This window comes from Physcomitrium patens, chromosome 4 (genome assembly GCF_059467195.1).
Source record: "Physcomitrium patens ecotype Gransden chromosome 4, ASM5946719v1, whole genome shotgun sequence".
Lineage (NCBI taxonomy): Eukaryota > Viridiplantae > Streptophyta > Bryopsida > Funariales > Funariaceae > Physcomitrium > Physcomitrium patens.
In genome coordinates this window covers 1,045,792-1,073,099 of record NC_143413.1, presented here as the reverse complement: position 1 = coordinate 1,073,099, position 27,308 = coordinate 1,045,792, and the positions used below count along the sequence as shown (strand labels likewise).

At 37.2% G+C, this 27,308-nt stretch overlaps 3 protein-coding genes and 1 long non-coding RNA gene across 19 annotated transcripts; 2 read left to right on the top strand and 2 right to left on the bottom strand.

Annotated features, from left to right (window-relative positions):
* The first annotated feature begins 1,960 nt into the window (after window positions 1–1,960).
* Window positions 1,961–3,905, top strand: LOC112280942 (receptor-like protein 50). 2 transcript variants are annotated; one of them, XM_024516909.3, is made up of 2 exons: window positions 1,961–2,429; window positions 2,783–3,905. In XM_024516909.3, the coding sequence occupies exon 2, from the start codon at window positions 2,835–2,837 to the stop codon at window positions 3,621–3,623; it is 789 nt and encodes a 262-aa protein (XP_024372677.1). In that variant the 5' UTR covers window positions 1,961–2,429; window positions 2,783–2,834; the 3' UTR covers window positions 3,624–3,905. The 2 variants fall into 2 exon arrangements, with proteins under 2 accessions (XP_024372677.1, XP_024372676.1); XM_024516908.3 differs by having other exon boundaries at window positions 1,966–2,563.
* A 3,466-nt stretch (window positions 3,906–7,371) lies between these two features.
* On the bottom strand, window positions 7,372–12,974 carry LOC112281372 (cyclase-associated protein 1). The gene is made up of 10 exons (XM_024517799.3): window positions 12,629–12,974; window positions 11,570–11,738; window positions 11,071–11,135; window positions 10,319–10,685; window positions 9,872–10,028; window positions 9,347–9,456; window positions 8,746–8,801; window positions 8,398–8,454; window positions 7,951–8,094; window positions 7,372–7,804 (listed from the first exon to the last, which is right to left on the bottom strand). The coding sequence occupies exons 1-10, from the start codon at window positions 12,953–12,955 to the stop codon at window positions 7,718–7,720; spliced, it is 1,539 nt and encodes a 512-aa protein (XP_024373567.1). The 5' UTR covers window positions 12,956–12,974; the 3' UTR covers window positions 7,372–7,717.
* Window positions 12,975–13,944: 970 nt separating this feature from the next.
* On the bottom strand, window positions 13,945–17,104 carry LOC112281371 (protein FIZZY-RELATED 3). Of its 2 annotated transcripts, none has more exons than XM_024517798.3 (2): window positions 17,052–17,104; window positions 13,945–16,781 (listed from the first exon to the last, which is right to left on the bottom strand). In XM_024517798.3, the coding sequence occupies exon 2, from the start codon at window positions 15,893–15,895 to the stop codon at window positions 14,321–14,323; it is 1,575 nt and encodes a 524-aa protein (XP_024373566.1). In that variant the 5' UTR covers window positions 15,896–16,781; window positions 17,052–17,104; the 3' UTR covers window positions 13,945–14,320. The 2 variants fall into 2 exon arrangements, with proteins under 2 accessions (XP_024373566.1, XP_024373565.1); XM_024517797.3 differs by having other exon boundaries at window positions 13,945–16,890; window positions 17,052–17,092.
* Window positions 17,105–17,210: 106 nt separating this feature from the next.
* Window positions 17,211–21,466, top strand: LOC141045301 (uncharacterized). 14 transcript variants are annotated; one of them, XR_016502450.1, is made up of 6 exons: window positions 17,300–17,486; window positions 17,898–18,169; window positions 19,092–19,328; window positions 19,448–19,501; window positions 19,706–19,823; window positions 20,021–21,466. It is a non-coding gene; the product is annotated as an uncharacterized LOC141045301 (long non-coding RNA). The 14 variants fall into 14 exon arrangements; XR_016502455.1 differs by having other exon boundaries at window positions 19,448–19,823; window positions 20,021–20,404; window positions 20,541–21,466; XR_016502449.1 differs by having other exon boundaries at window positions 19,413–19,501.
* The last annotated feature ends 5,842 nt before the right edge of the window (window positions 21,467–27,308 follow it).

Genomic DNA, 27,308 nt, shown 5'->3' with positions numbered 1-27,308 from the left:
GGCAATTTGGAATTTTAAACTCAAAGGATTCTTCATAGCAATAATAACAAAAACAAAAGCTATCAAGTCTATGATCTATTTACTGTTCAATATTAAATTTATAAAGATATTTATATTTTAGAAGCAAATAACTAAGTAGAGTACAACTGTACTATAAGAGAATCTATATCTCAATTACATCAAAATCTAGTGCAAGTTCTAATTTTTTCACAAGATTCCTACTTATTATGTTTAGCAGATCAAATTTATTACTAATAACTATGATTCCACTTCTTGCATCCAAAGCACTTGAGGTTATATTGCATAAATTTTGGATTATTTATCTAGATACTTCTATGTTACTTATTAAAACTAATCCATAGTATGTAGCTTCAATTCTAAATTTTATACTTGTCACTACTAATAAAAACCTACTATTACTAATTAAATTGGATTACTATCAATCTTTCATAGTTCATGTTTTACAAATTAAAAGGTTTTAGTGGTATAAGTTAACATTCCAAGATTTATTCAAAGCTACTAATAAAAATTTCTTCTCAATTAATGTAATGCTCTATATCAATGCACCTTTAGCAAATTACCTAACAATTATGTCATTATCGTGTTTGTAAAAATCAACTTCAAAATATACTAGACATTTGGTTGTGTAAGGATTTAATCTTACTTTGAAGTTGGATTTACAATCCAAAATAATACATATAATATTTAGAAATACCTATTTGGCAATCTTAAACAACTTAAATAAAGGTTCCAATTATCCTAAGTATATCTTATCAATTTTTAAAAAATCCTAGATGTATCTTATTATATATTTCATATTTAGATTCTTTTATAAGATTTCAAATGAGATTTCTAAAATAAGTAGTATTAATATAGCTAATTTTGCATACATAAGTTAAAGTTAATAAATGGTGAGCAAACATTAAGGGGTGCTTTCTAAAATAATATCCACTTTATTTATTCTAAATTATAAAACCAATAATATATAGTTTTTAAAAATGTCCTCAAGTCAAATGGACATGGAATTGTGCTACATTTCTTCTAATCAGTAACTAGTACACCACAATAGAAACATCAAAAAATAACTTCTACAAAAAATGTTATCTGTTCAAAATCTCAAACCAATACTTGAAAGATTTAGAATAATTTGATCACTCTGTATAAGAAAAAGATATTGAAATAGAATTATGAAGCAAAATAGAATCCTCCATTGCAGCTGAATCATACACACATGGATAAATAAATCACACAATTTTATTCACTGATTTGTTCTTTCTATGCCTATTTTGTAACAAGAACATCAAGCCATGAGATGGGTAGTTACTCCTCAAATTGAACCCCTTGAATTTCACCAACCCACCTACAGGCACTTCGCAAGGAAGCAAGCAAGCAAGGAAGCCACGATCATCGCTAAAGCCTGCAAAGAGCGTGCAATAATGCTGCCTAAGGCCTGACAAGGGGCGTTGAGTGATTCCTATTCAGTTAAGTGCAGTTCGGTTCTGTTCAGGCGATCCAATCCTAAGGAGGAAGAGGAGGAGAAGTAGAAGCAATTGCCTTTTTAATGCTGTCCTTGGCCTTCACCGATTCAACACCAGTTTCAATTGGTACCTGCTGGTCTTACTCAACCACCATCCATCGCTACTACTCCTCAGCTCTCTCCTCCTCCTGAACGCGACGCATCGACTAACCCCACCGGCAATCGCCGTCTACCAACCAAGTCACCATTCACATGATCCAATGAACTCCTTTGGATTCCCTCGCCCAGCTTGATGCCACCGAATCTCTCTCTCACCACCTATTCAACGTCCCACTTGATTTATTAAAACCACACTTAGAGTACAGCTCAGATCAGATCAGTCGTATACCTTTCTACAGTAACCAACAGTTTCGGCCGTGCGGGTTAATTTCGTTAGAAAATATGGCTTGAGGTTGCCTGCTTTTTTCTGAAAAGGTGCCCATATGTTGGCCCTGTAGCAGTTCAGGTTGGCTGTTCCTGCAGTTCCATGGTCCTGGAGGCTTCATGGATGTTGTGAGCTAGTACTGAGGTTGTTGCTGAACCGTAGTACTGAAGTGGACAGAGAGAGCTAGATTATAGGAAGCTGAGTGGGGTTCTGATGAATGGGATGCGGTGAGCTGTGATAAATGACATTTTTGCTTGGACAGAGCTTCAATCATGGATAGGTGACTAGGATCCGTCTGCTTCCGATTGCCTCTCGTTGAACCGGTCTCTGCACGCTCTGTCGTTGCAGTCTGTCTCACTGCCTGTAAGTAAGACTGCTTTCAATGACAAGAGAGCTGCGAAGTTCTTCTGCTCTACTCGATACATGCCTTTAGCTTTTTCCCAATTTACTGTGTTAATACACGCGCTGTGCCCGGAGTTAGTGTGTAACGGTGAAGCTGCGGTACACCGAGTGAACGGCAACCACATTGTATGAGATCAGACTACTCTGGAGTTAGCATTCTACTCTTTGCCGTTGAATTTCTGATATTCAGAGTAAAGCTCCAGTCAGCGCCATCCATTACCTGCGGTGTTTGAAGCCCAGCTATCCATTTGGACGCATTTGTAGGTTTCTATCTTTCTTCTAGTTTCTGAAAGTATAAGAAACTCAGTTGTTTTAGAATCGATGAATGATGCCATTTGAGTTTCCTTAGCTCGGAGTAGAATAGCAGATTGCCTACTTTCGAATTTGCCAATCTCAGAATTTGACCGCTGTTTGTCTCTCACTTGATTTCTACGACTAGAATCTACCTTTGATGGCTGATTTTGTGGTACGTTGAACAGAGTCAAGTTGATATTTTTTTTTCTGCTGCGCAATTCGCCGAATTCGGAAGAGATGGTTGGGGTCGCAAAGAAAATGAGAAGCGACCGAAATGTAGCAAGGAAGGTTGATCTGCTCGTTCAAATTGCGGTAGGGCTCTTGTTGGCCATCTCAGGATGCAGAGCGTGGAACTGCTCGCCCACGGATACGCAGATATTGATAGATTTCAAGTCGGGGTTTATTGACAGGAACATGGTGTTTTCAACCTGGGATGCAAGCACTAATTGCTGCACATGGAGCGGCGTCAAGTGTCGAGAGGGAGATGGCGCCATCCTGGAGCTTGAGATCAAGGGAACGTCAGCGTATAATCAGCAGACCTACCGCGACACAAGTTACCAAGGGGGAACCGTAGGCGCAGGGCTGGTGAACCTCACTTATCTGCGAAAGCTCAAGATCCAGTGGGTTCTCTTGAATGGCCCCATTCCCTTGCAGTGGGGCGAATTCTCCAACAACCTCGTGTCCATCACTATCAACAACGCCAATCTCCGAGATGACATCCCCTCCAACTTAGCCGGCATCCAAAGCCTGGAGAAGCTGGACCTCAAGTCCAACCACCTCACGGGCTCCATCCCCTCCTCCTTCTGCAACCACAAGAACATCAAACACATTGACGTCTCTTACAACGACATGAACTACATCCTCGTCCCGACTTGCTTACAGGCTCAGGATTCCGTCATGGTTTCCTACAGCAACCAGGGCCAGAGCACCAGCCCCGGCCAGCCTGCTGTTGCCTCTGCCCTTACCATCACCTTTTCCATTGTCGTTTCATTCGGAGCTCTCTCCACTGCCCTATTGTTCTTGTAAACAGCACTCGATTTTGCATTATATCGATTTGCCTTGAAAATCAGGATGCAATCGTGGGAGCATGTCCACCGACGCGAACTGAGCCCGGAATAGAATTTTGATTCAGCCTCCCTCGCTCTCTCCTCGTAATACGTTGTACTCAGGATTTAAGCTAATAAGTGATTCCACACTCTCTTATAGAGATTGGCGTGTATTTTAGTAGGATCCTAATCTTGTAGAAATTCTCAAGTATATTGGGAGTGTAGTTCTGAGATCAAGAATAAAACTGATAATATTTTCCAACTCCTATTGGTTTCCGGTTCACAACATGAATTTGTAATAGAACACAAAGATTTTGAATGGCATGTGGAGTGAACGACTGTGCAAAACGTTTCATATGGTCATTCGAAGTGTTCCTGTAGAAAGTGAGAACATGGCGATGTTCCATGGCTGGATATGATCAAGATTAGTCCTGAACCTTTACAAAATTTTCACAAGGATCGGACTGTGGAAAATATGAGGAGGTTATATTTAGAATGAATTATTCACATTTTAGTGTCCACCGAGAGGACCCACCTCTTAGTGTAAAGACATAACTGTAGAGATGTATAATTTGTTTACTCAAACTGTATAATAGTCCGAACACTTTCACTAGGATACAAGTTTCATTCGCTGTGATTTCATCTGCTGGAATATCATTTGCTGTGAATGTTTATGTTGCCAAGATTTAGGGGTTGTGGATCTCTTCTTTCTCTACGTGAGAATGCTCTAGAGCGCTCCCACTTCTTCATCAGATCTAAGTTAGTGATGAACTTTGTATCCATTTGCTACTAGATAGTAGTGTTTTTGATTGTTGCTGTTTGTTTTTGTTGTTTGTGTTTATCGACACTTGAGATTTTGTGTCTTGTGACCTCCTGGTCTGTGATCCTGTGGGCTTATGGTTTGTGATCTTGTGGTCTATGATCCGTGGGCTGGCTGCAAATGGACGGAAAATACCAGCAAACATCAACAGCGGGGCCATGGAGGTCGGGGAACAGCGTCTCTAAGGCAGCTCTTGGAGGTCGCTTCATTGGCTTCTTTGACGGGACTCGGGTACTGCGTTTCTGGTGAAGGGGGAATAATTCATACACACCACCGCACAGTTGGCTCCGATTGCGATGCCCGGGACCAAGTAGTGTATAGTTTATTGTTGAGATACATTTTTGTTATTGCATCTTAAAATTTGAATGATCTTACTAATTTTTTCCATGCTAGATTTGACGTCTTGCATGATTGTTTATGTAAAAAAATATCACTGTTATTGGAAATTTCTATTTTTAATTTATTCATTAATTGTACTTTTTTAGTATTAGATATAAACAACTTTCTATGGAATTGAGGATTTTCTGATTAACATCAACCTCAATCCAACCATCAAAGTATTTTTCGTCCATACTCATGTTTTCAAGAGACAAACCTTCTAATCACAACTTAGCTCTGATACCATGTGGGAAATATGAGGAGATTATATCACCAATGAGTAATTTACACTTTCATACATATGTATGTTCTAGTGTCTTTTGAGACATAACTGTAGAGATGTATAACTCGTGTACTTCTACTGTATAACAGTCCTAACACGAACATAAAATAGAAGGTCCATCAAACTACCTGGGTTTCCAAGTCTTCAATGCAGATCATCAATTTTATTTATTACTTGCTTCAACGACCGAACTCTCGTCCAAAATTGAGCAGGAGAGTCTTGAAATAGATAATAGCAAACTTCAGTAAATCCGTATCATAATCGCCGAAGGAGTGACTCGGGAAAAGGTACTCGAAGAACTTCATAGGGCCCTTCACTTCATATCTCATGCTAACCGTAAAAGAAACGGAAACTGCTCGAAAACATCTCGAAAGAGGAAGTTGAAAGAGTGGTAACACATGACTAGATGTGCGTAATGCATCACAACTCAACTGACTCTGAATTACGATTTTTTTTTTTAAACTTATTCATGAGTTTCGGGCACTCAGTGTACAATGGAGAGGACATGATTCTGACACGGTTCCTCACACGACATGGGGTGGTACAAGGCGGTGCTGGGAGGTGACGCCTCAATTGTTTGGGATTGAGGTGGGATCATTCATCGACGACTTAACGGTTGCGATGCTACTGTCAACCGTTGGTTACTCCAAAGGACCTCTATTCTGTTGTTGACGGGGTCTCAACGCTGGCAGATTGCACTTCTTCTGCTGTGATCCCACAGAAACGGCACCTCACGGTTCCAGGAACAAGTCTCCCTTCTTGTCGAACAAGTCTCCCTGTTCATGCATACACACACAGAGTCATGCTAAACCAACTTCAGCTGAGACGTTAAAATGCATCTCTGGGTGTGTTTCCGGGTGAGTCTGTATACTGAATCTTGTCCACCATGTTGACGCACAACAAGAATGACGATGAGTTTCTGTTGCTACAATATCACTGAAGCAACTTTATTGATGTTATTTGTGTGATGTAATTTTTTATTTTCTATTAATGTATTTTTTTATTATACAAATATGGTTGAAGAAACTCTTTTGCAATCATTACAACAATTTCTATATTAGACGATGATTTTTGTATTTTTTTGCATGTATTATATAGTTTCCAATGTATTAACTAATCTAAAGTTTTGTATTTAATCTATGAATTAAAGATTTCATCAACATTCTATTGAATTGTGATGTGTTATGTATAATTAAAATTGGTTTTAAAGAACTTCTTTTTCTAACTTATTATATTTATACTCTTCAAAGAATAAAACATGAAAAACTAGATGTATATATTGATTAGGAACTAATGCAAAAAACTAAATTGTTTATTTGGTGGGTAGTTGTGATAAGATACATTTTTTTAAAATCATTACTTTCTTTGTCAAAAAACTATTTTTAATTTCTAACATTAAAATTACGTTCAATATTTTTGGTGATTATTTACAAGTGATTTATATATTAATTGTGAGCTTCATAAATATAAATTATGTATTTTTTCTGGATGCAATGATTAATTAATTAACCAAACTTTCTGTGTTAGAACTAACATCTTTGATTTGGTAAGTACTTAGGTCAAGAATTAGAAAGTGATAAGCCCATGTGAAAATGCTTTATTTCAAAATATTTACACGTGATTAACAATAGAAAAGAAAGAATAATGGTCTACCATTGACATCTAGATTCAAACTCAATATCTTGTTTGGAACAAGGTTTTAACTTACCACCTTACAAGAGTTTCTATGATTTTCAACTCTTGCTCTTCCATTTAAAATGAATATATGAAGAAAGATTCTATTTCCTCCCATTGCAGTTAAGCTTGAAGAACACCAGGTAGAACAATCTTTTTCTTCTAGTATTGATATCTAGATGGTAACCTACTGGATAATATTCATCTCTATGATATAAATGAGAGATACATTTTGTCAATGTAAATGCAATAATTGAGTTTACTACCAATAACTTCCCCTTGCCCAACAATTGCCTTCCATTCACTATGTTGACTGTTGTTTGCGGATCAATTCTTCCGAAGATAAGTGTAATTTTCTTTAAAAATTCGTTCCAATTCATTTAAAAACTTCGAATTGAAAAAGTAGTGTTTCTGTGAGAAATATTTCAAATTACCATGTCCAGGGGTTACTCAAAGTAACAAGCAGTTCATTGATTTAAAAATGATGCGACTGCAAAAGCAAAAATAAGCCATCGACTTCTTGGTTGCTGCTGGGATACGTGGGTTGACACTCATGGCACGACCAAAAGCATGTAAAGAAAACATTCTATTTGAATAAAAATAAAAATAAAATTGAACCCAAAAAAGGGTACTTCACACAATTAGTATCATATGATGATCAGATCATGGCCAGAAAAGCTGAGAAGGAAATGGAAGCCATGCGACGAAATGTACCTGTCGGTCCACTGGAAGACCGGATAAGAGCGACGAAACTTCGAGAAATCAAGTGCAACTATCCAAATCTATCTTGAAGCAGAAAACTACAAATAGTTATCACAGTAGATAATGGTTGCGATGGACATGTCCTCGCTTGGTAGATTGAAGTTATCTTGATTTTGAAAATTGTAAGCTGTTGAAAGGTAGCAATTCTGCATATATTTTAACCACCAGAGTGTGAAACAGGGGTGGTCGTGAACTGCCCGTCTTTGAAAGAGTTGAGAAACTGCTCCGGCAATGCATGCTCCACCTGCACATTTTAGCGCACACAAGCATCTGAAATACTGAAATACTGTAGCCGCGAATCTTGAAGTGCAAAGTAGGCTCCATGAATAAACTGGTATTCATGTACAGATATACAGGGGAGATAAACGTAGACGCAAAAATTTAACTCACAGGATCAGAATCCTCAGTAGCGCCCGGTACAAGCACGTTGACAGCACTTGACTTGGCAGTGGTGATGGCAGCATCTAGAGACTTCAACCCCAGATAGAGCTGACATCCATTGGTGTTGTCAATGGAAATTGTTGGTGCAGTGCCCTGAATTGAATGACACTATATTAAGGGAAAGATTCAAGTAAAACAAGACAAGGGACAAGACATACTACTTCATTCATTTCCTCGAAGCAAAAGAAAAGAATATGAACCAGTGTTGCAGGCAACACAAAACCTACAACAAGAAATATTGCGTGCGTAGACCCTCTCAATTATCAAAATAAAACACATGGACACGGAAAAGGGCATCGTCCATCGTACAATGTGGCGGCTATTGACATCATTACTAGATACCAGCAATTTACATCAAAATGAAATATTGAAAAGAAAAGCCGATTCGAGAATCACCATGCATTGCACCTCCACGCTAGTGCAATTCACAATCTCACAAGCTGCCACAACGTCCTGTGGATAACAGAGAAAACAGTTTGAAGTTGTCAGTACCAGATATAAATAAAATTTGCACGAACGCTCATTTAAGTTAACTGTCATGCAGAAATACAGTGGAGTTATGGGTAATGAAAGAAATGGCGTATGAAACAATGTATCCTGTCCCCATTGCAGAACTCAGAATCTGGGATTGCTCATGGGAATGAAGCTCCAGTACGATTTGGTAATTGTGTCTCTACTCGCTAGGAAGATGCCAGACACACTGATAGCAACCAAAGATTAGAGCAAGAAGGGAAAACATCTTACAGTGAAAACAAGTGCAGACTTGATACACTTGTCGAAGGCGATAGCATTCACTTTTCCTGCAAAAAAGGATTGAACAATGTAAATCACATCAAAAACAAAGAGCCGACACAACCTTTGTCTAAACAGATCCAGTTTGGGTTGGCTGGTTGAAAGCTCAGAGATAAAGCACATTCCTTTTCAACGGCTTAAACAAGTTCATAGTGTAAAGCTAATTCGGATGACAACCAAGACCTCTGAACCAAAAGAACATCAAATTGCAACTTCTATGCAGTCGGACAACACCGTCAATCTATACAATTCGGACCAAATAAACCAAAGTTACTATTTAAAAATATGTTAAAATTTGCTGCAGGACAGAAGAGATGCTACACCACGGCATTGGCATGGTCATTCGTAATGTGTAAATAACTTCATGGTTTGATAAAGCAAGCAACTGGAGTTAGATCCATATACAATACTGAATTAAAATCCTCGCTAAACGAAAGCATAGTAAGCACAATATTACAAAAGTTGAAGTTATAACGCTCAAATTATGCACGGACTGTCGAAAGCATCAAAAATACATTTGCAAGTGACTCAATTAGGTGATCTGAGCTCCTACCTTGAACCTGTATAACTGAATCCTTGCAGCCAAAAATATAAATGGATTCATTTGGCTTGCAACTATCCAGAATGATGTTTCTGTTACCAACTTGATATTCAACTACCCACCTGCCCCACAAAATAAACATAATAAATTAAAAAAATAGCTTCGTGGTAGAAAGCCTCAAAACGATACTAAATCATTGTCCCGACAAGCACTACTAGTAATCAAAACAGTCAACTTCCTCAAGCACAGACAATATCTATATATTTCAAGGGGAGCATCCGCTGGATTCTATACAGATAGCATGGCATGCATGATACCAAAAATAGATATCCACGTTTGTCATGATTGTGTAGAAGAAAAAATCTACTGGCTGTCAAGAAATATCAAATTAAAGTGGACAATCACTTGGGCAGATGATTGAACGAATCGGGGGAGTTAGTAAACTGCAAGAAGACTAAATACAAAACGCAAAAAACAAAAAACAAAAAACAAAACAAAAACTAAAAATAACAACGAATAAATCGAAGGGAGGCATACTTGCGACCATCAAGTTCGCATTTTGGGGTGCCTATCTTGGGCGAAGCTGCAGTAGAAGCATCAGTAATTTTCTCACTAGGTGCAGAACCAGCTGGAACTGCACCACTCCTGTCAGCACGGTTCTTTGTCTTCATGTCGTCAGTCACCTTCCTCAAACCTGCAAAAAAAATTTGGTAATTGTTTGAGAACATCATTATTTGAAGGATCAAACAATCAAAACTACTGAAGCGGCATCTGAGAAAGCAAATGATTCCGACACTTTCGTAAATCATGCAGCTGCTCACTAAGAGGAGACTTCGTCAAGAATTCTAACCAACACGACTGTAATTACGAAGATACAAATTAACACTCATAGCGAAATTGACAATAACGAGAAACAATTATCAGACACATCAATTTCAAAAATGAAAAACAGAGAATGATACAACCAAGCTTTGGCAAACTCACCCGCGGTTACTTGTTCTCCCTTATTGATGTCTTTAAGAACTTCAGACATGCTGAGAGGGGCTCCACCAGTAGAACTTGAAGCACCAGATAAGGGTGGGGCAAGTGAACCAGGTGGAGGAGGTGGTGGTGGTCCTCTTGGAGGAGGAGGTGGTGGCCCTCGAGGAGGAGGTGGAGGTGCACTTGTCTTCTTGGCAGACTCTGGACTCCCAGGAGACCAAGTAGATAAATCAACACCAGTGGTATTCCAGGAAGGTCCGGTGGTATGAAACTGCTTAACATAGTCACGTAAGCCTGGCAGGTAGAGCTCCTTCAAGGCACGCGCCCACTCAACGTGATTAGCATCCTTGCCCTTGTACTCCACAAGAACCTGTAATATGTCGCATGCCAGAAGCGATCGGGTACACAAGATTAACTCATGCCATCGTCAATTGAAAGACATCAGCAACTAGAGAGAATAACCAAGGGATAATCATATACTTCTTAGAACAACATGGATAACGAGTAACATGACACACATGTTGCTGAAGGTTAGGAATAACGTTGTGGAAAACTTGCAAATTAAAGATCTGCAGTAAGGAATATAAAGTCCTCTAAAACACCCTCCAATGAAGAGACAAAAAAGTGAAGAAACATTGGGTCGCCGAAGCTCAAGTCCGGACAGCGAGGTGAGCTGCCCACGACTTCAAGTCCAAACGTACTTAACCTACCTCTGACATACTTGAAAAACATTAGTAGTAGGAACAAATCAATACCTTGTTGTTGTAGTATTCAGCAGATTGCCAGCTTTCCTCCACATGTGGACCTGGAAGACTCATACCTACCCACAAGGAGTCCGTCAACTTACCTCAAAGCTAACCACTTCAAAATAAGCGATAATTCGCTCTTGAGTACCCAAGAGGTGTAATGTTTCAATACAAAATATGACTAAAGACGTAAAAAAGTAAAAATCAATTAATTAGTAAATTAAAAATAAACCATATCTGAAACGGAAAAACTAGTGATTTTTGATGCTAACTCTATCCTTCAGGTCAGCAACAAGTCCACTCCACCAAACAAGGCAAACAAGAGATCGGCGCTACAAAGTCAGCAAGCTCGGAAAAATGTACCAGCTCATAGGACAATCCGTGAACTTAACAATACTAGTTTAAGCAGGGTTTAGTAAATTATCCACTAATGCAACCGAAGAGTGGAGATCAAGAGTGCGACTGTGCAATCCACCAATGAATAGTGCGAAAAGCTCAAGTTCAGTACCACAATCTTTGCCGGCGTAGCAGACCCAACTAAGGGCCAACAGACTTTCAGCAACAGCCTTCTGATGATTGAAAGCTTCCGTCCTCTTGCCCTCAGTCAATCCATGTGCCTTGGTAAGAGCGTCAACCAGTGGCTGGACAACCTTTTGCAATGCTGCTGGATCTGGCCGCTGCAATTCCAAATAGCTTTGTAAATTTAAAATACCACACACCTCTAAACTCCAACTCCAACTCCAACAGATATGTGTGAAAGAAAACGCTGTAATGAAGACGCTGTCTAGAAGACCTAGAAGAGTTATCAACTTTGTAATTTCAGCTCCGAAATAGACTACACTTTTCTCTCAAGTCACTCTCTTCCGTAGAAAGTGGAAAACTCGATCCAAGTTTTAAAATAATAAACAAAACACAAAAATAAAAACGAGAACCATTATGTCCCGACTAATCTGTATGACATTGATGATTTGAGAAAAATGGATGACTGCAGAATAAAAGTGTACTTCAGCCCTAAACTTCTACACTGATTCTGGAATGCACTAGATTGTATGAACATTTTAGAGAAAAAAAATATATCAAGCATGCTCGCCGGACTACATACTCTTTATAATTCACCTAAATCTGACCTGGACGTAACAAATGGATGACGCTGATCACCATTTAAACAAAGAAGTCCTCTTAAGACATTTAAAAATAAATTAAAGAAGGAGAAGCAGAAGAAGAAAACGACAACGACGTTGATCCTCAACGCCGCTACGACGATGCGAACCTTACTGCGTTCAATTCGCTTTCAATCCAACAATTAAAAAAACATATGATCAGCGATCACAACTCGAAACGCTATCTACGAATAAGCACCTTGTGAGGAAATTTCAAGAAGGTGAGAATCGTGTCTCATCTCGCAGTAGAAAATTAAGTTTCGCAAATGCCTCTATGTGTAAACTCTCTCTCTCTCTCTCTCTCTCTCTCTCTCTCTCTCTCGCTCTCTCTCTCTCTCACGCACACACACACACACACAAAAATACACTTGCAAACAGAGGTAGAGCGATCAAACACACACACACACCTTGCACTGAGAAATGGCGCGCACAATAGCCTTCTCAGCATCGAAAGCCCGCTGCAACACCTGCGACGTCTGCAGAACGCCACCACCGATCTTATCCGCCGCGGCGAGCACCCTACCAACCCTAGCCTGCACTAATTCATCAAACGCCTCAACGGAAAGATGACTGGCCGATCCAGCAGGCTGAGACGCGCCCGGGTCCGCGAAACCGACGAGCGAAGAAATCCCCCGATCGGCCGAGCTGGACGTAGCTCTGGACCCCAATGTCTCCAGCCTCGACACTGCTTGCTCCAGCCTCACCACCACGGCCTCCAACGAGCTCTGATCCATGGCTCCCGCACCCAGCAAAACTCCAAATCCCCCTCCCTCCCGCCACTACTCCCTCTACATACAATAAGCCCGCACTCCCCCAGAGAAAAAAATAACAATAAAAACAACTACAACAACAGCAACAAGAGAACGACGAGGTCTGTCTCTGAATCGGTGATGAAACGGTTGACAGGGGAGCCAATCAATCCAAGGAAAAGGGCATGTGATCTGCGCAAGGCCTGTGAGAAGTGAGTGAGCGTGCGTTGCGGGATCGCAAGTGGCGCTGGCGATGGCGTCGGAGGAAAATCGTCCTCCCCTTCCCTTCCCTTCCTTTCCTTTACGTTTGCAGGACTTTTATTTCTGAGAGACTTTTCGTCGTCGTCGTCGTCGTCTCTGCATGATTTCGTCGCTTTGTTCGATGTCGATGGTGGTTCTCCTTCCAATGCACCCCACAGTACTCTGCTTTTTAATCCATTCTGCCCCTGTCGTTGTTTTCTACTCGTTTTAATTATTTTGTTTATTTTTAGCACTCTTGTTTCTATTCCTCGGTGTTCGGCAGAACTTTGTTTAGGTTCCATACGTATGGATTCAACAGTTGACGTTCTGCATTGTTGTTTTCTAAGCGTGTAAGCGCAGTTGCAAAAAGTATTCAATACGAAATTAATCAGCAAGATTTGTGAACAAAAATCGAAGCAACATTGAACGATTCAACCAAAGTAAACACAAACTCTTCTTTGCTATTGAAAATATCGACCAGCTTCACCTTAAATCAAATATTTTCATGATGGGTTTCTGATTTGTTTTCAAGCCCTTTGAAAGTGTCTCTAACGGACAGCTGCACAATGCAAGCCTTCCCAGATATCAATGCAGTTGCTGGGCTAGTCTTGCAGGGCAAGGTATAATTTCTCAAGAGCTAGTCCGACTAACACAATGGGTGTCTGTGAATTGAGCACTACATACCAAATCTGAAAAAAAAAAAAAAAAAAAAAAAAAAAAAAAACTCGAGGTATGAACAAATTACGAAGAGATCATTCGTTTAAACAACCACCCACACCAACGTTGCGTGGGTACTTCCAAATGCTTTTCAGAGAGGGATCGAGACAAGCATGACAAACAGGGATTGAAAGAGTAGGAACCTCCTCCACTCTACCACATGCAGGATGCACAGCTGCAGATTGGGAACCAAATATTACATACAGCAGCCACGCAACAAGTTCTGATGTTCTCGGAGGGATGATCCTGCAACCATAAAGAATTTGTGGACTTGCATCTGAAAAAAGAAAAAAAGCCTAAACCTAGATGAGTGACCTGGGTTCATAATACAGCATCAGGACTAAAATGTAAGCATTGGAGTGCTGGAGGGGGTCTCCTTCTCCTGAAGAGCAGTTACCGAATGTATGTTCGCCCAAGAGACCAAACCTCATTGTCACGGACCACACTCTGCGATTTCGGGGAGGGAAAGACATTCCAGAATCGTAGGGTTTCATCACCAGCTCCAGTAACGATCGTTTGACCGTCAGGAGATATGGCGAGATACAAAACCCGCATTGTGTGCCCAGTTAAGGTGGTGAGTTTGGACATCGTTGGATACCTCCAGACAATGATCTGGTTCTGGGAGTACCCATGGGTGCTCACGATCTCATTTACATTTTTCGACCATACCAAATTGCACACTTGGCTCCCGGTGTCGTAACAATTCAAAGCAGTGCTCGTGGCAGTGTTCCAGAACCGAATGCATCGGTCGGCAGTGCCACCTCCAGACGCTAACAAACCATGTTGATGAGGTGACCATGCGATAGCCTTCACAGCAGCCCCATGCTCGCTAAACTTCACTACTGGTTGCGTGGATTGACGATTCCAGACTAGAAGCTGGTTATCATTTCCACCGGACGCAAGCTCGCGATCGTCATATGACCACTTTAATCCGCATACTTCAGACTTATGCCCTACTAGTTTGCTTACAAAGTCGTCTGGAACTCTGACATCCCGCTGGAGAATATTACGGTCTCGGCTGCCGGATGACAAAATGTGTGAGTTCCAAGCTAGCGCCCCAACTCGCGTTCGATGGCCACCCATTGTGCGCACTATTCTGCACTTCGCAGCATCCCATAGCTGCACTTCTCCAAGGTTAGTTCCGACAGCGAGGTACGTACCCCTGTGAGTCCAACTTACGGAGCAGATGCTGTCCGTGGGCCCTAAGTCACACAGCTTCGTAACCTTGCTGCTGGATGCACTCCAGAGGTACACACAAGTGCCCAACCCAACCGCAAGAACATTGTTTGACGACCAATCCACCAGATTCAGGTAGAAATCATCCTGCAACGCTGGAGCATCCAATACCTTGTAAGGAGATCTCGCGATTTTTCTTGGGGCTTTCCGGGGCGACATGGGAGTCCCCGCCAACGAACTATCAATCCCGGCTGGAGAAATATCGTAAGGTCTCTCTGGCCGCGCCTTGGACCCGGTACTCGGCTTGGGATCACTCTTGAATCGGAACAGGTTACGACTGACAGTTGGACTGATGGGCGACCGCATTGGGTCTCTTGCACTGATCCCCGTCCTATTCTCAGGCGTAGCCGGCGATCCTGCCTCTTGCCCAAACAGCTCTGTCCGCAACAGCATTGAGTAGGCCGCACCCCCTTCTTCCCTGGTATCATTTGCTTGCGAGATGTTGGCTCCGGATGGAGATCGATCCAATAGTGCAAACCCTGTCAAATTTGAGCTTGATCGGCTAGGGATGAACCTGTCGCTGTAAGAGGTCCTGGTGGGCGATGAGGTGGTTGTACATACACCGTGCTTCATTGGGGAAGCCAATCCTTGCCATGATCGCCTAGCAATGGTGTCAAGATGCAATGCGTCTCGCGACATGCCAACGGGCAGGTTGAGTGACCTGGCAGCTGAACTACTCCTAGTCTGTGGCCCATCTTCGCTCCTTGCTGCCCCTTCGATGGGGCGGTCCATTTACTCTGTCGTTGTAATCGCCGATGCGATACTTAAAACTGGATGCTAACACGCGGTCTATCCACGAAACAAGGTTTAGCTAAATCGCCAATGCCATTTACATGTACGTGTTGCATAATTGAGCACATCCACCCTTCAGTACCCCTGAGATGGTACGATCATCAAGCGTAGCCTGTCGTTTCGTTTGCACCAAATCCATGCGTCTATCTCATAACAAAGTACAACATGCGTTGAAACTCTGTAGGACGTTTCCTGGGACATGCCATCCAGTTCCAATCCTACACGCCTATGCAATCATGTTCCAAAACCTCTGCGCGTACTTTCACGAATCCCCTCTTCTAGCAGGACCACCCAGCACTAGAAGAAGCTTCCAAATTTCAGAATGGCAACAAAAAAAATTGGAGAAAATGCACTTTACAAGTGAGTAAGCCCGTGTGCTAGGAATTCACCTCTATAGCTCAAAACATCCAACAGGGGAACTAAGCTCAAGCCACCGCTGCATCGCAACCTTTTCTAACTGATCCCAGCGTAGCGGACTCCATGTCAATCGAACAATCGCAGCAGCGAAAGTAGACGCGATAAACTATCCTCCACATACCTGAAGGTGACAAAACGCGTTTCTGCTACAAGTACCATCCAATTAACACTCCCAAATACTCAACTAAGTCATCGGCACTTCCAACGCATGCACATTCTTCGTACCTCACCTCCACACCACCATTATCTCCCCGGCACAACGACCACAACCACCACCACCACCAAAGCTTCGTCGCCTCCACGAGTATGTTAAATTACGGCTCACGCTTCCAACCACGCTTTTGCTCCCGCCCAAACCCCTCTAATCCAGCCTTGCTACTCGGAACGGTAACTCACATCGAAGCTAAACCTGTAATCAACAGATTGAAACTGCGCAGCTTAACTTGTGAAGGAGCCTTCCAGCCCCTCAAAAGCTCCTGGTCACTTACAGAAACCAACCAAATCCTAATAATCCCAACCTTCACACAGAATATCGAACACATCAGACTGTATACTTCACCACACAGCGAAAGACAAAAACCACAACACTCCTAGTGACCGGTAATGAAGCTATGGCATAGCAAGAGAGCTCTCGAGGCGGGAAGGGGGACGAAACGTTGAGGGAAAGGGGCGTCAATACCTCGCGATTGGCTATGGCTTCTGCAGGATGATGGATTTTTGCAACGGCTCTCCAAGAGTGACGGCGAAGGGGAACGAGAGGTGACTGGACGAGCCCGTCCTAAGTCCAGTTACCCACCCCTGAACACCGGTAAACCAACGCTGATCCCTGAGACGACGTGTCCAGTGAAAGGATGTTCCCGGTCATGGCGGGAGCGAGGCGGGACCGCACAAGTTAGGGTTTGGCGGGAGCTTCTCCCGTAGGTCCGGTGCCGGCCCACGTAGACTCCCGCGCTTCTAGAATGCCTCGCACAGTGGATATGCCTATGTATTCATGGATGAATGAATTAGTGGGTGATATGGAACTCTAGATTCCTGTGTGTTTATGGAAGCCATACTATAAATTGGTTTGCACAATTTGTTGTACAAGTTTAATAAGATTGTCAAAACTTAAGTGGTGAGGAATTGTCTATATATATATTTTTCACATAAGTTATTGGCATTTTTTATTTTTCACATAAGTTATTGGCATTTTTTATTTTTCGTACATAAATAAAGAAATCATTGTTTTCAGTACTTGGCTTCTAGAAATTGGTTATTCCTGTGTGATCCATCTATTTTACTGATTATGTTTAGGAGGAAGGTTATGACAGCATGAGATGATGTAAATTTAAAAATGTGTAATCTATTGATTGAATTTCAAAAATATTTTTAAGCATGATTTTATTTAAAACATAATATTGTACAAAAATAAAAACATAAAAGATGTTTTGAATATAGTTTTTTTTTAGGATATTATAATTTTGATAAAATAAAATAATTATCAATTGAAGGTCTTCTAATTAAAAAATTCATGCTGTATAATTAGAACGGAAAAAAATAAAGACAATGGCATCCATGAATGTAAGAGCAGATTTGTTATCATATTGCCTAAAGAAATAAATTTTTAAGAAATTGGAAGGAATGTATTAAAGAAATTATGCTCTAAATTTCATTGGAGAAAAAAAAAATTAAATAGATTTTGTTCACAGAAATCTGAGCAATTATAAGATTATAATATAATTCAAAATCAAACAGAAGTTGCGAGTTATTCAAAAATAAATTCAATGTGGAAAAACTTCTTGATCTATTTTATTTCTGGTATTCCTATTTTTCTTATTTTATCTTCCAACTTAAATTATTTTAAAAATGAAACATAAGTGATTTTCACTAAGTCAGATAATGGAACTTATGAGGATTAGTTTATAGATTTAAAAGTGTTTATTTATTTAATTTTAAGGAGACGTGACGAAATGTATTCATAAGTTTCTAAATTCTAAGAGTTTTATAAACTTGTGCTTCATATTATATAGTGATGTAGATCTAAAATTTGTTGTAGAAGTAATACCAATAAATAGATAGGTATATGAAATAAGTGATAGTACATTTTTACTAACTTACACAAAGTATGCACATGAATTAATGCTACCCACTGATTTTGTGGCTATTTAAATTTTCGGAACTCAAATCAAATAATAAAATGTACAAACATTTGTATATATTGATTTCTTTGGGGTTCACAATTCCTTGAATCTCTATTCAGATTTTTTATTTATTTTTACATTCAAAAACTATAAGAGTGGATTTTTTAAAAATTGTTCACCATAACTTTAATATTTTGAGTTCCAATTATTTTAGGTTCTATTAAGATTTAATAATTCAATTAATCATATTCTTTTAATATATATATTTTTTCACATCATCTTCTTCTTAAATTAATTTTTTATACTATTTATAATGGTATGACAAACATGTGTGTATTGAATGACAATTATCTCTATTGTTGCTTCATTCAATAACACTGATATCATTTTTAAAAAATTAAACTTTAGATTGCCATCTAATTGATTTCCAATGTCGTTAATTTTTTGCAAGTACATATAAAATAACTTTATATACATATATATATATATATATATATATCTGTACACATACACACACACATTTTCTTATAATTTCATTTGACATAGAAAGAAGAAGAAGAAAGACAGCATGCTAATGGCTCTGTATTTGCTAGACACAGAACCCACAGAGTTGACACCACTTTTGCTGAGACCAACATACAGTGAGTCAAGGGATGCAACCACAATGTAAGAAAACAAAAGAAGGATGTTACTGATGATTTATTGCAGAAAAAATTAATAACTCCACCAGTGGAACCCACAAATCATGTAAGGGAGGAATGCTCATTCAAAGACTTTTATCAAGTCTACCCACATTGAGTGTTGCCCTTATTGGTTTGCTGAATGAGTAACAAGTGGTGAGTGATGCTCAGAATTTTTCAACTGCACTCCACACAACTAACAGCAATATATATATATATATATATCTTTGTTATTGATAGAAGAGTGTTTTCTGTGTGTTGGTTCTTGTCACCAGCTGTACAGTTGGCGTATTTGACTGCATGAAGTATCGACTGTTTGATCAAACCTGGTGAATATAGATATATATATATATATATATATATGTTATGAGTGATATTTTTCGATTATTTGACTTCCACATGCAATTGAAAGTGTATCGAGGATGAGTAGAAAGGAGTGCAGTAACAAGCATACTGAAAAACAGAACGACAGATTGATCGTATGTAGAAACATTAGCGATGAAGTGAAGCATATTTTGTGTTGGGAATAACAGAGTCGACCGGGGCAGAAACCAGTGTAGTAGTAATCGCATACTGGTGTGGCTGCCTCGTAGTGTACTGCAGCCTCCATCACGGCCCCAGTTCGTTACACTCCTCTCTGAACTTATCTTGGTAGGTCACTCCGAATTTTCATACTCGTACATGCATTTTGAGCCCATCTTGTAGAGTTGTTAGTTGATCAGCTAGAAGTCATCGATTTTATCATGTTTTTTACCATTCTATCTCGCAGACACATCAGATTTACAATTGCGAGTTAAAAAAAAAAAAAAAAAAAAAAAAAAAAACCTCAAAATTGTATGCCATGAAAGGCAGATACACGGAAAGCTGGATCAACATGTTAGAAGGCCACAAAGCTGTGTATGCCAAGTTACAAAAGCATTATCTCAACAAGACGTTTCTGGAAGCCTTGACACAAGGAGGCGCTGACAATCCAAGTTTGCAATTGAAGCTGGATGAGTTCAGGTGGAAGGCCCTCCTTTGCGTTGAACGGCAACGATCTCGGGTTTTGCTTTTTCAGCTTGAAATCTCAGGAACTCACTTCCCAAGTTGCTCGCCAACTCTGGGAATTCGATAACAATGATTCGCATGCTATTGATGCGGTCCAAGCCCATGTTGCTGAATTGGAGAAAGGCTCTGTGTTTGTGGCATACAATCATCTCCAACAGGATGTGTACCTTATCTACGTTGTGCAGGTTATGGAATCCTAAGATTTATATGATTTAGAATGTTACTTCTGCTGAGAAAGCGTACATATATGTAATCTTTGAATTATTTAAGGACTTGTGTGAGGATTACTAATCAGGCTGCACAATTCAAACTGCTCACCAGGATGACACATTAAATCATTACCTTTTGACCTTGAAACCGGAAAAGAAACGTCTTGAATTGGTGGAAAGTAGACTGTCACAAATTCTGCAATTTGAAATCGAAGGCAACAATTTCAAGCTAGGTTTAATTTTTTTTTGGTCACATTTTTAACAACATGTTGAATTCAACATAAAAGAGCTAATGACATCGTTGATTCTCAACATTGCGCCTGCAGTTGTTAGCAAAAGTGCCTTTTGCTGTACTTCAAGATTCTACCAGTACTCACAACGACAAGTACCCAGATCAAAGGCACACGATCTCGTTGATACCATCGCTGAGAGCATTCAAGAGATGCAACGATCGTATAAGGTCATTACAGAAGTTAGATCCTCATGTAGGCTAAGGTGCAATTATTGCGTTAGGAGACCTAACGTATGATGATAGAAATAGTTGCCTCTTCCTGGCTGCTTCAATGTCTAGAACTACATCAACTGGGTCGTTAGTTAACTGATCAATCAAGGATGTTTGATGACCTTGACATGGACGACGAAGAAAACAATAACTCGGCTGGAACAATGAACGAAGAATCAGAGAGAATCTTGAGCGATGCAGTTAGTAGAACAGTCAATGATGTGGAAAGACTCAGCTGGGCGGAGAAGGGCTAGGACAAGGTGGATGAAGGAAAGGATCTAATCGGGGAGAATTTGAGCGAAGGTGGAGAAGTGTTTCAGACAGCGATGTCTACAAAATAGCTGATTGAGTCACGCCTGTGCTTATGAAGGGGGTTCTACGACAAGTTTTGACATGGGCATGACTTGACCTCCTCGTCCCTGCTTTCAGCCATCCATGTCTAGCATCAAAATACCTTAAACCTCCAACTTAGTGATTTTGACCAATTTGTGACACATTTTTTTAAAAAATAAAATAAAAATCAAGATGACAAATAAGGTTTTGAAGTGTTGTAAAAGAAAAAAAAAAGTAAAAAAAGAAAAAATTGCCACAATAGTTTAATTGAAAAAAATTAACAAAGTGTTTTTGTATTTGATCCTTGAACCAAGGTGTAGACTTAAGCAAAATCATGAGTAATTTGAACAAAAGTTGGAATTATGAGGTAGCCATGTTTGCAACTACATGTGTGGGATTCTATGCACAATTTGAAATTAATGAGCACATGCTCATGGGACAAAAGCTAGTGCAACAGCAATTAGAAACCACAAAGTGTTAAGAAAATGAATCTTGAAGAAAGAAAACCTCAATATATTCTTGTGTCATTCAAAAAGACTAAAAAATTATTCAAAGATGATATAGTATTAAACTAGAATGGCTATTGCCAAAGATAAGAAGACTAAAAAGTTTTGAAATAAGACTAAGGACTAGAAAGGTACTGACAAGAGTGAAGAAGGTTTTACTCTTGCCTCTATATATATACTCTTAACTAAGAATTTATAAGTGATGTCTTATAGGACGTCTTAAACATGTTGACTTTACAAGACATATATCTTAACTTAAAAGGTAAGTTCTATATATGTGCTCCACATAATTATCTTGTTTTATAAGCTGTTAACAAGTGGTTAACTTATTGACTAAGTTTCTAACCTATCAATCAATTACAAATATATGTAAAGTCAAAGCAATATCTATAAAGCTTTTAAGAAGTTTTGCTAAAAAATGTTATGAAATAAATCTACTTTTATCTATTTCTACTTAATCATGTAAATAAATATTAGAATAAATATGTATATCCATGACATTACCTCTCTTTCTATGGATGAGTTCTATAACGATGTTATATGACATGATTTGCTATCTGGGAATACACTAGGTATCTAGACGTAGAGAGTTTAGCTTGAACCTTTATATGAAACTTGTCTTAGCTTCCAAAACTCCTTTGATTTGCATAAAACTCAAAATATAACAAAATCCCTTCAAAACATATTTTTTCCGCAAAGGGTTTTTTTATCCCAAATTTTAGAAATTCATAACTCTTGATTTAGCTATTTAGTTTGTTTCAAATTTATAAAGTACATAGAATTCACCTTTATCTTTTATCACAAAAAAAACCAACTCCAAATTCACTCTCAAACTTCTCGTATCTAAGAAATCCTAGGAGATACTCTAAACCCTAATTTACAAGCACCTGAGTCCTATTTTCTTAATATCTCAAGAATCCAATACTCAAATGTCATCAAAATTATGTATAAAGTTTATTAACATAAATTTACACATTTCTTGAAATTTTGAGCTAAAATCTTTTCAAATTGCTCAAGATATAGCTCAAGACACAACCACTAGTAAATCGCGTCACTTACTACCCATAGATTGCATGCACTAACTTCAAAATCTAATAATTCCTTCATTTCAACTTGAAATCCAGCAAGAAATATGCAAAAAGTGTAGCCGCAAAAGTGTTCTCTCCAATCGCAGTTGCCAATCCTCAATTGCCTTCTGTACAGGTGTGTTATGCCAAAAAGAGTGACAGTAGCTCCCAAATCAACACCTTAACTTTGAGCGCCTATATCTCTTTTATATAAATTCCAAATCATATAAGATTTACACCAAAACCATAGCCAAAATCCTAAACTTGTTGAATCTAGCCTTCAAAGCTCAAATGGCCCCAAAAAACTAACCCTAATCTCTAATATGGCCTTAGGCAGCCTCCTCAAAGCCTATTGGTCATGATTTTTGACAAATAGGAATGGAGATTTTCATCATTCATCTCCATTCATCTATATTGGTGCCTTAATTACTCCCTTTGCTACCAAAATCCTTCTTTAATCTTTTTTCTTATAAGATTTATATAATTTATGCTTTAAACACCAAATAAAAGAACCAAAATAAGTTTTCAAAGGTCACCAATGTCTAACAAAGGTGATTCTAAATATTTAGAACTTACTATCAACCAAAACCAATCTTAAAAGCCACTATCAAAAAACAAATTAAAATTATAAAAATTCTATAGTAATCTTTTTAAATAATCTCTTCTTAAGGTAATAATGAAATTATATTCTACAACTAACTAAAATCTACTAACAAGGCTCTCACCATGTTACTTAGTAAATTATATATTAAGTACATAGTTACATTATTTTCATATAGTAGCCGAACCACAATACAACAATAAGAGGTCATCATATATTGAAAAAATCCAAGATGCAATAAATTGTATTTACTACATACTTTGATCTTTGTTTTCTTTGAAGATGATTGATAAGTCCTTTCAACCATTGATAGTATTCCATACTAAGGCAAGAAGACCACCCTATTATTTGATGGTTGTTAATGCCTTCATAACTCTCTTCAAATAAAATATTTGAAACATCATTTAGAATTGTTTCTACCTCTAATAAAATCACCAAATATTATGAGTCTCTTCCAAGGTCGTGATACTATACAAGTTGTATCTAGCCATTTATTCAAGAAATGACATGTCCTTCTTAATGATCTTGATCTTGAGTACGTCATCTTAAAGGTTGTAATAATTGCAATGTCTTCTGCAATAAGTTAGCAAATAATAGATCTTGAGTTGAATTTGCTACTTGTTGATTTTCCATCTTTTTAGCATCACAAATATATAAAAATTACAAACAAAAATAGAAAATAGAATGCTATCTTCTTTGAATCTTATTTCTTTTATAACAAAGATTTACTATTCTTTATCTTGATTTTGATGGATGTTGTCAATGAAAAGCTTCAATCTATTTTATTGCATTTACAAGATTCTTTGCTAGCTCCTATGTACATTTATTAATATCATATCAGTATCAATTAACAAAATATTCTAATCTATTTTGGTGCCACCTTGAATCTAAGACTTCTTTCATGTTAAATTCTTTATTATTATCAACTTCTACAAGAAGAAGTGACATTTGTCTTCTTTCTAAAATATTTACTATCTTATTTGACTCAATAAGAAATATGTGGAATATAAGATGAATCTTCATAGACTCCAATAGATATAATCAATAAACAATATGATTGGTTTCTTTACAAATAGGAAAAGGTCCAAGCTTACAATAGTCCAACTTATCACAAGGACAAGTTGTCTTGATATTGTAACAAAATAGCCATATTTTGTCACTTATGGTGAATTGTAGTTGTTCCTTGTAATAGACATCTGCATTCATTTTTTTTTTTTCTTAAGTTTCTTTCAATTGTACCTTCATTGATACATATAGCTCTAAAAAAAAATTTGTTAAATCTTTTGCTACAAAATTATAAACTTTTGAAAAGTCAAAAGTATCAAATTATAGATAGTAACCATAATTACCAATAAAAAATATTTATTAAGTAAAAAAATATATTAAATTTTTATATGCAAACTTTATTAATGGCAAAAGAATTATCCAATCATCTTTATGATAATTGATGGTACACATCAAAATTACTCTAAAACTTGATTCATCTCTTCCAATTGTTTCTTGATTTGAAGATGAAAAATTGAAAAAAACTTTTTATCTATCTTTAGAATCTTAAATAAAGTTCTCCAAAATCTTAATGTAGATTGACTCCTTCTATTCAGTATAATATCTTTGAGTAATCTATGATAGCACTAGATGTTGTTAAGAAAAAATTTAGTTATTTCTTCACCTATGATAGATTTTGTACATGATACAAAATGTACCATCTTGGTAAAACAAACTATTATCACAAATATAAATTATATATAAATTTGAGACTAGAAGATCTATGATAAAATCTATAGAAATAAAAGACCATAGTTGTTTCAAGATAAGTAATGGCTGAAAAAGTCTATAAGATCAATGATGAAGAATTTTTGATCTTGAACAAATAATACATAATTATACAAAGTCTTTGACTATCTTCTATATTTGACGCCACTAAAAAAATTTCAATATGAACTCCAAAATCTTCTTGTATCTAAAATGTCTTATCATTGGAAAGTCGTGATGTGCTTGAAGAACACTTAATCATGCTTTTTCTTCTGAAATATATAAGCAACCTTCAAAATAGAGTATGTTATTTTTGAATTCAAATTTGGAAGTAAAATGAGACTTGAAAGAATTATTCTTAATATCATGAACAAGGAAATCAAAAGACATATTTAATTGAATTTATTTGATAAAAATTGAAACAATAATCAATATTGATTTTATTACTTGAAGATAAAAATTCTTTGGTTTTAAGAAGATTTTTCTTTGTTAATTAAAAGCTGCATTTTTTTTTGATACAAGATAAAAATGTCTAAAAAGGACATCTAACAAACCTTTTTGTTTTTTGGATTAATAAGTGATCTTAAAATCAAATCTTTATAAAAACATACTCCAACGAGCTTGGTAATGATTCAAAATACATGCCAATATGAAATATTCAAGATTCTTGTAATCTATATATATGATGACTCGATTCAAAGTGCTTTAAGAATGATACCATTCTTAAAATAATAATGCCATTTATAAAATGAATTCACAATTATAAGAAGTTCTTTATCATAGATCTCATATTTAATTTTGGTCATTGAAAATTTCTTAGAATAGAAAGCTATTAAATGGAATTTTTCATCTACTCTTATTTGTTATAATAATATAACAAAGACAAAGTTTGATGCATTTATTTTCATAAAAAATACTTTAGAGAAGTCAATAAGATATAAGATTGGTGCAAAAACAAAGTCTTTCTTTAAAGCATTAAACAATGTTTTGACTTCTTTACTCTACTCAAGTTTGTCTTTATAAGTCAAATGTATAAATGAGGCTATAATTTGAGAAAAATTCTTAATGAAGATCTAGTAGTAATTAGCAAAGCTCAAAAAATATTGTACATCTTTTATTATTTTTAAAATTTTCTAATTTATGATAGTTTGGACTTTATTTGGATTCATCATTAGTCCTTCGTTGGAAATAATGTATCTTAGAAAATCAACTTAAGTAGTGTGAAATACACATTTTTTTAATTTGGCATATAATTTTACATCTTTTATTTTTTGTTATACACAACAAACATAAATTTTATACTCTTCTATATTTTTAGAATAGATTAAGATATTATCTTAATAATAGATGATAAAATTATTAAGAAATTTATAAAATTTATCACTTATTAAATATTAAAAAGTAGTTAGTATATTTGTGAGTCCAAAAGGTATGACATTATATTTGAAACATCTATATTTGGTTCATAAGATAGTTTTTCATTCATCTCTTTTTTTAATACATATCAAATTATAAGCTCCTTATAGATCTATTTTGATAAAAAAATCTTTGCTTGATTCAATTGATCAACAAGTCTTAAAATCAAAAGTAGAGGATATCTATTTTTGATGATGATTTGGTTAAGTCTTTGATAGTCTACGCACATCTATAGAGATTCATCTTTTTTCTTTACAAATAAGATAAGAGCTCTTGTTGGAGATTTTGATAGGCATAAGAAATTTGTAGCCAAGATTTTGTAAATGTGTTCTTTTAATGTAGCCAATTCATTCTATGATAAATTGTAGATTGGTTTGAATGGTAATTGAGTTCTTTCTTACAGATCAATTGAACAATCATAAGTCCAATGTTTTGGAAGAATATCTACTTATTTCTTTTCAAAAACATCCTTGAAATCTCAATACTAACTAGAAATATCACTTGACGTCCTCTCACTATTAGAAATAGACAAAGCATATATAGAAAAAAATGATGCTTTTTTACGCCATGTATAAAAGTTTTTGTTCCTATCAATAAAAATTTAGATATATTAAGCTTATGTATTTCTACTTAATTAATTAAATTTTGGATCAAACTATAAAAAAATTAAGGTTATGAGAAATCCAATCTATTTGATGATTAT